Source organism: Temnothorax curvispinosus, unplaced genomic scaffold, assembly GCF_003070985.1.
Source record: "Temnothorax curvispinosus isolate PA1 unplaced genomic scaffold, ASM307098v1 QBEX01008345.1, whole genome shotgun sequence".
In the NCBI taxonomy this organism is placed as follows: Eukaryota; Metazoa; Arthropoda; class Insecta; order Hymenoptera; family Formicidae; genus Temnothorax; species Temnothorax curvispinosus.
Genome location: NW_020218125.1, coordinates 6477 through 17094, shown reverse-complemented (window position 1 = coordinate 17094; position 10618 = coordinate 6477). Strand labels below are relative to the sequence as shown.

At 40.1% G+C, this 10618-nt stretch overlaps 1 protein-coding gene across 2 annotated transcripts; it reads left to right on the top strand.

Moving 5' to 3' along the window:
• The first annotated feature begins 318 nt into the window (after positions 1-318).
• Positions 319-5824, top strand: LOC112457821 (serine/threonine-protein kinase Warts-like). 2 transcript variants are annotated; one of them, XM_025021088.1, is made up of 5 exons: positions 412-500; positions 568-662; positions 902-3197; positions 3321-3598; positions 3785-5824. In XM_025021088.1, the coding sequence occupies exons 2-5, from the start codon at positions 648-650 to the stop codon at positions 4214-4216; spliced, it is 3021 nt and encodes a 1006-aa protein (XP_024876856.1). In that variant the 5' UTR covers positions 412-500; positions 568-647; the 3' UTR covers positions 4217-5824. The 2 variants fall into 2 exon arrangements, with proteins under 2 accessions (XP_024876855.1, XP_024876856.1); XM_025021087.1 differs by having other exon boundaries at positions 319-662.
• Positions 5825-10618: the final 4794 nt, after the last annotated feature.

Here is a 10618-nt window from a genome sequence, read left to right as displayed (position 1 = left end):
ACACACACACACACACACACACACACACACACACACACACACACACATACACACATGAAGTTATATCATAAAAACACAATATAAACATTAGTTTTATCTCGACTGGTAAAATATTCATTGTTAATATATTTTATATTTTATATTAATATATTATTATATTTTTGGTAAAATATATATTGAATATTTTATTGATGAAAATACTTATATTATACCTTTGCATTTGGATATCTTTGTGTATGGTAGCCTTTAGAACGTATCAATGCAAAGTAACGCGAGCGATCGAATTCTAAGAGTAAAAACATCATTGTTTTATGTTGCAGACACATTCTTATGTGTCACAGTCAGATCAAAGCTAGGTCCCAGAGGGCCTAGCATGGGCCACTATGAATCCACCTGCTGCTGGCAAATCAAGCACTCGCGGTTCTGGATACCACCAAAAGGCTTTAGCTGAGATTCGCAATTCATTACTACCATTTGCGAATATCGGCGGGGCTGGCGAGGTAGGTTCCAGCGCCGCTAGCACTATCTCTACCATATCCACGACCAGTGGCATTAGCTCTGCCTCAGGTCTCAGCGGGCTCTCTGGCGCTTCTGGTTCCGCCGCTGACAAACCGGATCAGCGACAAGCGTTGGGACAACTATTAGCTATGGGATATTCGGAAGTAAGAGCGATAAGTTGAATTTTTGTTCTCGCAGATATCAATCAACTATCGAATCTGTTTATTTTACTTGCATTTGGTGCATTCGAAATTATTGTTCTTTCTTTAATATTCAAAACACATCTATCTCATTTCAGTCGTAGAAAAATGCTAGGAGTTGCAAGTAAAACAAATGGATATATTAATAACAAAATGATAAAAATTTAGATATAAACAATTTACCATCGTAATTGCTCTTGTAGGAAATAGGATTACGCGCTTTGAAATTTGCGGGATGGCGATTGGACGCGGCGATAGAATATTTGAAGCAGGCTCAAGGGGAATCTCTAAATGGGCTCGGTAAACTCAATACTAAACTTATCAGGAAGCCGAGTCTTGAGAGGGAATTGAACCTGCAACGCGGCAGTCCCGCATTGGACAGCGGGGCAGGCAGCTCGCGATCCGACAGTCCGCGCCTCACGGAACTTAGCACGCATCCACAATTGAGCCGTCAGTACTCGCCCAGTAACTTTGTGGATCGCGAACCACCGCCGCCGCCGCCACCACGGTGTAGCTCCACGCCACCTCCACCGCCGCCGCCTCACGCACCATACAGCCAGTCCAATGTGCCTACCAACATGCAGCAGATGCTCAAGCGAATGTCACCTGCGCCGGTCGTGCCGACGAGATCGACAGCGACGGCACCCGGCACGGCCGGCGCCACATCAACGTCAGTAAATCCACCACAACGCGGCACTAGTCCGGTGGCGAACGCCAATAACTCCGGCAGCCGTCAGCCGATGATCGTACAAAACGGTCCACAGGTGCAGCAGCAACTGACGCAGCAAATGCAAGCTCTCAGTATTTATCAAACGAGCAACAGCAACGCGAATACCCAGGTCGAACCTCCGCCGCCGTATCCTATAGTCCCATCCTCGTCCTCCGGTCAGTCGGTGCAGCCACCTTCTTACAGCGTTTCCATGCAAAATCGGCAGAGCCCCACACAATCACAGCAGGATTATCGTAAAAGTCCGTCGTCGGGCATCTACTCGGGTCCGACATCCGCTGGTACACCCAGTCCCATCACCGTATCTACTATATCATCTAGTAGCACGCAAACGTCAATGGCGCGGCCGACACCGTTGCAAGCTTGGGGTGCACGGCAGGCCAAGACGCAACCACCGATCATCATGCAATCGGTGAAAAGTACGCAAGTGCAGAAACCGGTATTACAGACTGCTATCGCTCCCACAGCGCCGCAGTCAATCTCCACCACCAGTAACACGCCACCTCCGCCGCCATCTTACGCATCATCTATTCAGCAGAAGCAACAGCAGCAACAACCGCCGCCCGCTTATCCACCAGTGAATAATGTAGCTGTGTCGCCTGCCGGTATACCAACGACGGAACCACCAAGTTACGCCACGACGATGCAGGCATTAGCGGCGCAACGCGGTATGCATCATCCATTGCCGCCACCACCTTATAGCACCCCTACCGAGGATACTGCTATTATTCCCTCTCCGATGGAAAGTGGCGGCGCGTCGCGAACCTCTCCTGTTGCTCATCATCCGCCACTTCAAAGAAAATATTCTCCGGCTGATAACTGCCATCACACAATGGACGCGCCACCATTGCCGCCAGTTGCCTCGACCTCTGTATCCGCGAGAAACAACAACAACAATTATTCGTCCTTACCCGAGGGAACCGCAGTCAGTACCAAGGGTGGTAACGGCACCAAAGGTGATGGCAGTGGTGGTACGCCCTCGTCCTACAAAATTAAACATCAGTCTCCCATACCCGAGCGCAAGACCATGAGTATAGAGAAAGAAGAGGAGCGTAGGGATTGTAAAGTGAGAAATTACTCTCCCCAGGCTTTTAAATTTTTCATGGAGCAGCACGTGGAGAATATACTCAAATCGCACAAGCAACGTCTCTATCGGCGCATGCAATTGGAGACGGAGATGGCGAAGATCGGCCTGAGCGCGGAGGCGCAGTGCATGATGAGGAAGATGCTGTCGCAGAAGGAATCCAATTATATTAGACTAAAACGGGCAAAAATGGACAAATCGATGTTCACAAAGATCAAACCGATCGGTGTCGGTGCGTTTGGCGAGGTCACGCTTGTGAGGAAGCTCGATACCAACCAGTTTTACGCGATGAAGACTTTGCGTAAGGCCGACGTACTGAATCGCAATCAAGTCGCTCACGTGAAGGCCGAGCGTGATATACTAGCGGAAGCCGATAACGAGTGGGTCGTCAAGCTCTATTACTCATTTCAGGATAAGGATAATCTATATTTTGTAATGGATTACATACCTGGCGGGGACTTGATGTCGCTATTGATTAAACTCGGCATCTTCAAGGAGCCACTAGCGCGATTTTATATCGCCGAACTCACATGTGCAGTTGAAAGTGTTCACAAAATGGGATTTATTCATAGAGACATTAAACCAGATAACATTCTAATCGATCGCGATGGTCATATCAAATTGACTGACTTCGGCCTCTGCACGGGATTTCGTTGGACTCACAATTCTAAATATTACCAACAAAACGGTAAGCAATTTTCAACCACTTCTACATTTGATTTTACTTTATAGACGTTATGTTTAAAGTAAAAACAAAGCGCATCTTAAGACATATAAAATAAAGTAATGAGTCTTTTTTATACGATTCAAGGCCATGGTAAACAAGACTCAATGGATCCAGCTGACGATTGGAATAATGAGTGTCAGTGCATACAGTTAAAGCCATTAGAACGTAGAAGACACCGGGAACATCAGAGATGTTTAGCGCATTCTCTGGTTGGGACACCGAACTATATCGCCCCGGAGGTTCTACAGCGTACAGGATACACACAGTTGTGTGATTGGTGGAGTGTAGGAGTAATCTTGTATGAAATGTTAGTTGGTTCTCCACCATTTCTTGCCAATACTCCTGCTGAAACTCAATATAAGGTACATAATGTATCATTCTTATAATATCTAGTATTATTAATAATGAAAATATCAAGTAATTGTTCGTTTTAAATTTTCAAAATCGTTTGAAGTCTTCAGTAAATTTAAATCATGAAACGTGAAATTGAAAATATATTAAAGGAATATTTCTTACATATTATAAATATTTCTTTTTTACTTTTCTAGGTTATTAATTGGGAGACAACACTTCATATACCGAAACAGGCAAATCTTTCCCCGGAAAGTATGGATTTAATCTTGAAACTCTGCGTTGGCGCTGATCGTCGTTTAGGTAAAAACGCGAATGAAGTTAAAAATCATCCGTTCTTCGCGAGTATCGACTTTGAGAAGGGATTACGGCGCCAAATGGCCCCGCATATACCTCGTATAGAGTATCCGACTGACACAAGCAATTTCGATCCCGTGGATCCGGATAAGCTGCGCAATTCTGAATCGTCAGATTCGAACAAATCGGACGAATTGCTGGATAACGGAAAACCCTTTCACGGCTTCTTTGAGTTTACGTTCAGGCGCTTTTTCGACGATGGTGGTGGTCCCGCATATCCCAGTCGAATCAGCTTGGATGACAATGACAATCAAGGTCCCGTCTATGTATGACATTAGGCTAGGTTTACAGACAATTCGCCGTCTGCCATTTCCCAATTTCAACATTTGTCTATCGATGCATTTTTGTTTGTCATTTTATTAAGATGTCTAAGATTTGATTAGATTTTAACATAATGATTCTGCGTTCAATATCTCATCTATTTCCCGAATTTATAAATCCATAAGTCTGTTATAATGAAACGTTCTTCTTTTCTTACAATGGATTTCTCTACAATAGACTATAATGGATTTCACTAATGATCACAGTTCACTAATTAAGAATCCAAAGAGGTTTTAGGGTATTTCTGCAATTTTAAAATTTTTCTTGATAAAAGGCTTACTAAATGAAGTTTTGTTGTTTACAGTAAGCATGTTCACAAGAATCATAACATTTTCTTTTTCTTTTTTTTTTATATTACTAGACTAGAATTTTAGGGCTATTCTACAATACGTCACAAACGATGGCAACTGCTAGTTTGAAAAGTGTTATTTTCCGTTGCGCTTGTCAGTTGTGGTGGTCAAAAGAGAGTTGGCGAACTTTTAACTTTTTTAGCGTCGGCAACTGGCAATCGGCAATCAGAAATAACACTTTTCAACTAGCAGTTGCCATCGTTTGCGACGTATTGTGGAATGGCCCTTAAGGGAATCCTGAAGTGACACATAAATTATTGACATTTACAAGTTCGAATTTCCTTCTAATTGGCTTTATATTGAAAATTTAATTACATATTTAAAGTACAGAAATAATGGACGTGACGGTAAATTTAGACTAAGGCCGGTATTCATAGTCCATTCTTATTTTAAGATCGTCTTAAGTAATATCTTAGATGTTAATACGGTTCTGATTGGTTTGTGACATCTTAAGGTAGTTGTATCGCGACAGTATTAGTCAAAAATAATGGTCACACTGCAATACGATAATGTATGAAAACTCTACTTATCTGTGTAAAACTTTTGACTGAGCTTGTACTGTTTTTACTGTTTTCACTCGCGTCAGTAATGTCAGTATACCAGTATGCTATCGAGGTTATTTTGAATAAGTAGAAGAAATAGAAGCGAAAATGTCTGTTGAACGTTACAAAGGAAGATTAATTAAAAAAAAGTATTAAAGAAAAGACTTAAAGCCTTAGCGGCAATGTCTGAACTACATATATATCTAATCTTCATATGCGCAGTGTTGCAAGATCTTTACAGGTTAGCTGTCGTATGCGTCCATCGCTATGAGAAATTGTGTACTTTGTGTAACAATAGCTTCAAAACTAAATAGATAAGGGTCTTGTACTTTTGTAAGAATATTTTTACAAGTCTCTTTTGTCATCTCTTTGTTTTTCATTAAAATCCTATGAGTAGTTTGATCGCTACAATTACAAACGTGATATAGGAAGCCGTTTTCGTCCTACGATACATGTAAAAAGTGCTAAGTTTGATTTCCATTATTTCAACTTTGGTATAGTCAAGCTTTTTCTACTTGCACGTGTGTGTAGAGCGTGTTTGCATTAATATGCTGTTCAAATTTTAAAAGATTCTTATGAAAATGGGTTTTGTGATACAACTACCTTAAGATTGTACATAAGACAATCTTAAATATAAGAACCGACTATGAATATCGACCTAAGAATTTAAAAGTTAAAAAATTATAATATGTCATTAGACTCATGAAAATGTCAACAAATTAATAAACGGCGATACGAGTCAGACGCGGCACATGGTGCGCAAGTAAAGAAATTAATAGTTACAGAAGTAACGAATTACAATGTATATAATATACATATACATATATTTCGAGGAGGGAAGGGTATTAATATTCCAACGATAGCTGTTTCAAGTCTGACAAATAATCGACGCGCAGTTTATTAAGTTGGAATATGTATATGTATATTATATACATTGTAATTCGTTACTTCTGTAACTATTAATTTCTTTATTTGCGCACCACGTACCGCGCCTGACTCGTATCGCCGTTTATTAATTTATTCAAAAATTATATTTGAGTTTCCATGAAGTGACAGCTCTAGGTACAAAAAGTGCAACACGAAGTAATATCAAATTTAATCTTAAATTTACCATTCTGCCCATTGCATCTGTATGTACTTTAAACATGTAAATGGGTTTTCAGTTTTGTAAAACCAATTTAAAGGAAATTGCAACCTAAAAAATGTCGATGATTGTCGTCATTCTAGGATCTCCAAAGAAACAAAGAATGACGGAATTGTATCAAAGATCCGACTATGAATAGCCTTAGATTCATTTGTTTTTGATACTTGTTTCTTACTTCATGCTTTTCGACTTGAAGTAGTTGTATCGGCAAATCAATTACTTATTGAAGTTCCTGACAGTCAAGTCTGTCGAAAGTAGATCTTGCCAAATATCTGCTACAAAGGACTGTGTCCAGTTTGGGCCTCGAGTGAACAGAGTGAATTATTTAGGGGAGCGGGGGGTAGCCCCGGGCGTTATTGAAATTCAAGTATACCGCGTATCTATGGCTGTTGTTTAAACATTCTGCACATGTCGAGATACGCAGAAGGGCATATTAGAATGTTTAAATAATGGTCATAGATACGCGGTATACTTGAATTTCAATAATGTCCGGGGCTACCCCCGTTCCCCTATTAATCGATAGGGGGGGTACTCACGAAGTACGAAACAGAAGATTTTAATTGCCTAATTGAAGTCTAGCGAGCGTACGGACCGTATCCCTCTTTAGATTTCTTTTTCTCATCGGAGCTCTTTAATTTTACAAAAATATTATTGCTGTTGCTGACACATGTATGTCTTTGTCAAGGTATTGGGCATATCCCAGATATCATATGACTGTCATCACATGCGCACAACATCCAACCATACATCTAAATCCGAATTTCTCTGACATGATGGCATAGAACTTACAGGGAACGTATAGAATTGTCCTTCATCGATTTTGATGGGCTTTGGATACGTTGTAGAATAGCGAAAAATAAAGACACGTGTTTTTTTTATCGGCTTTGAAGTATATTTAGGAGTTGAAACAACCCCTCGAAAGAAATTCCATATTTTTGATTACGAGCGAAATCTCCGAAACCATAAGCTATATGACTTTCTTAAGGTAGCCAAATGCCTCGTCATCTAATTAGTGACGCGCATGAATGGATTAACGAGATTCCCACTGTCCCTATCTATTATCTAGCGAAACCACTGCCAAGGGAACGGGCTTGGAAAAATTAGCGGGGAAAGAAGACCCTGTTGAGCTTGACTCTAGTCTGGTACTGTAAGGAGACATGAGAGGTGTAGCATAAGTGGGAGATGGCAACATCGCCGGTGAAATACCACTACTTTCATCGTTTCCTTACTTACTCGGACTTACTTAGAAAAAATGTTTTAGGCAAAAAGGTTACAGTATTAACTCTAGAACACCACACTGTGTAGCACATCTCTACCTATTGGGTGTAACCATATGTATACAAAGCGGCAGATGAGGCTCCGTAGCATGGGGAATCGTAGAGAGAGAACAAAAGTTTATTTACCTTATCACTTCGATTCCCTAACTTTCACTATATTGTAGAAACAGCGGGCATTTTTGAAACAAACATGGGTGTGTTATGCCCAGTGTTTCTAGGGTTACGTGATCTCTGTGTAATCGTATATTTACATTTTTTTAATGATATATTTTTGCAAAAGTAACATTGAAGAGTAGGAGTATGTAAAAAAATATAATAATCGTGTACATAGATTAAAAAAAAAAAAAAATATGATACTAAAAAAATATAAATACAGATTACAGAGATCACTTAATACTGTAACCTTTTTGTCTGAAATATTTTTTCATGTACCTCACGGTTTCAGAGATATTCACTCGTAAATATATATGGAATTTCTTTCAAGGGGTTATTTTAACCCCTAATCATGTTTCAAAGCCGATAAAAAAAAACGTGACTGTTATTTTTCACTACTCTACAACATCTCCAAAGCCCATCAAAATCGAAGAGGGATAGTTTCAAACATTCCCTTGTTAGCCGGGTTAATAAACTGTACCAAATACTTCAGACATATCATTTTAATGTCTTTCGTTCAGTCCGTTACCGCCGTTACCGCGGGGAAGTGCCCTGGACGTAGAGAAATCGAACAAGACTAGTACATGATGGGTCGTAATAGAGAACTTCGAACAGCTCTAGTACTCAGGGGACTCATTTCACAAGATTATGTCCATGGAACTTTTTATATAATCTTCTTTTGATGCCCTACAATCCTAGCCATGTCTCAATGCTGTTCACCGGAGATCCAACTTTCATAAGAAACTGGGCATAGTCGACAGAAAGACATAAGATTTGATGTCAGTTCTAATATATCACATGATGTCGGCAGAACGCTAACAGAACCCCGATAGGAAAAGATTTATAACATTATAAGACGATCTGGATGAAATTGGGAATGCTGCAATTATGTCTTAATATTTGCAACAATACTAGTAGAAATTTAGATCTTTGTGCAAATATTGATAAATATTTGCACAATTTATTTCTAAATAGTACGAGGGTCGGTACAAAAGTAATGCCTTCTAATTTTTTCTCAGAAAATTTTATTCCTGGAACTTTGGTGTTTACATGAGTTCAATCTTACATCTTTATGGTGTACATTTTATTATTTTTCCACATAATAACCATTTCTTTCTATACACTTTTACCGTCTGTGAATAAGACGCAGTATACTCGTGCGGTAAAAGTCTTTGCTTTTATTCTTGAGGGCTCGATCAACACTTTTCTTTAGCTCATCGTCACTCATCTATAGAATTTGACCTGACAAAAATCTGAATGAGGTTTTTCTTCTTCATGAAAACGCGCAGCTTCACACCAGTCTGCGGATGAGGGAGGCAATTGGTAAACTGCATGCAATGGACTGTTCTTCCTCATCCTTCTCATAGTCCGGATATGGTGTCTCTTCGGCCTGTTAAAAGATACACTTTGTGGATACCAATTTTCAGATGAGGTAAAAAAAAGTATTGATCGAGCCCTGAAGAATAAAAGCAAACACTTTTACCGCACGAGTATACAGCGTCTTATTCATAAATGATAAAAGTGTATAGAAAGAGATGGTGATTATGTGGAAAAATAATAAATGTGCACCATAAAGATGTAAGATTAAACTCATGTAAACATCAAAGTTCTGGGAATAACATTTTCTGAGAAAAAAATTAGGAGGCATTTTTATACCGACCCTCGTATTTCAGCAAAACTGAATAGTAGCGTTATGAGGACTCATCTTAGCGGAATATTTGCAAAATTAAATTTGGAAAGAAATTGTGAAAATAATTGCGAGATAATTAAGAAATATATTTGAGTTTTGTTAGGTGTTGCTTCTGTATTACGTAGCATATTCTGTGTTTGCTGCCGATAGATGGCATCCTTTCTCGTACGTAAAATATGACGAATGGTGGTATATAGGATGTTCGGAAATTCAACCGACAAACTTTCAGAGATTGTCGGGGGCACTATAAGGATTATTTTTTGCAAATGGACCTGAGGTTGGAAACGCGTTGTTACAACGCTATGACGTCGGGAATGTCAGCGGCAAAAGGCTCTGAGCAAGATGAAATCAAAGACGATCTCGGTGTGTTGGCCAGAGTCCGTCGGTCCATGGTTCGGCGCTATCGTCTGTGCAAAAATCATGGGGGACGACACTTCGAGCACCTGCTCTAAAGTCCATATCAGACTACGGATTTGAATTGAGATTGAGAATCAGAATAGAGAAAACTGATTTCAAGTTTAGTGAATTTTGCTCTGATTGATCAAATTTCAATCCAATCTCAATCCCAATCCGTAGTCTGATACGGGCTTAAGACACCCTCCTGCATGACATCGCTCATAAGCAGTAACGATGTAACGACACGTTTCCGACCCCATTTGCAAAAAATGATTCTTATAGTGTCCCCGACAATCTCTGAAAGTTTGTCGGTTGAATTTCCGAACACCCTGTATATGTAATTGTTATACAGGGTGATTGGAAACAATCTTATTATCCCGCAAATGTCAGATTCCTGACTCGATTTTGAGACGATTTTTTCTGTAGCAAAATTTTCGCCGAAGCTTAGGTATCGAGTTATAAAAGCAAATAGTTACTTTATTACGGGCCAGATACAAAAGGTAGACGGCGTGACTAACCGTCGCGAGCGCGGTTCACCGTCCACTGGATGTAATCCGTTCGTGCATTCGCTCACTTGTAGAGATAATGGCACGGTATATCGAGAATTTTTTGTCGCGTCGATGCAAAGTTGATCGGCTCGCGGAGGCGAACAATGAAGCGCCTGTTGCGATCAACTGTCGCGCCGCCCTTGTCTACCTCCTGTACTCGGCCTGTAATAAAGTAACTATTTGCTTTTATAACTCGAAAACTAAGCTTCGACGAAAATTTTGCTACAGGAAAAATCGTATCAGAATTAAGTCA

Bases quoted from the DNA above. Each gene is read 5' to 3' on its own strand.
- LOC112457821 (XM_025021087.1), top strand. From the start codon at position 384: ATGAATCCACCTGCTGCTGGCAAATCAAGCACTCGCGGTTCTGGATAC. The intron at 663-901 runs GTAAGAGCGATA...TTGCTCTTGTAG, and splicing joins TAGCTATGGGATATTCGGAA to GAAATAGGATTACGCGCTTT. The intron at 3,198-3,320 runs GTAAGCAATTTT...ATACGATTCAAG, and splicing joins TAAATATTACCAACAAAACG to GCCATGGTAAACAAGACTCA.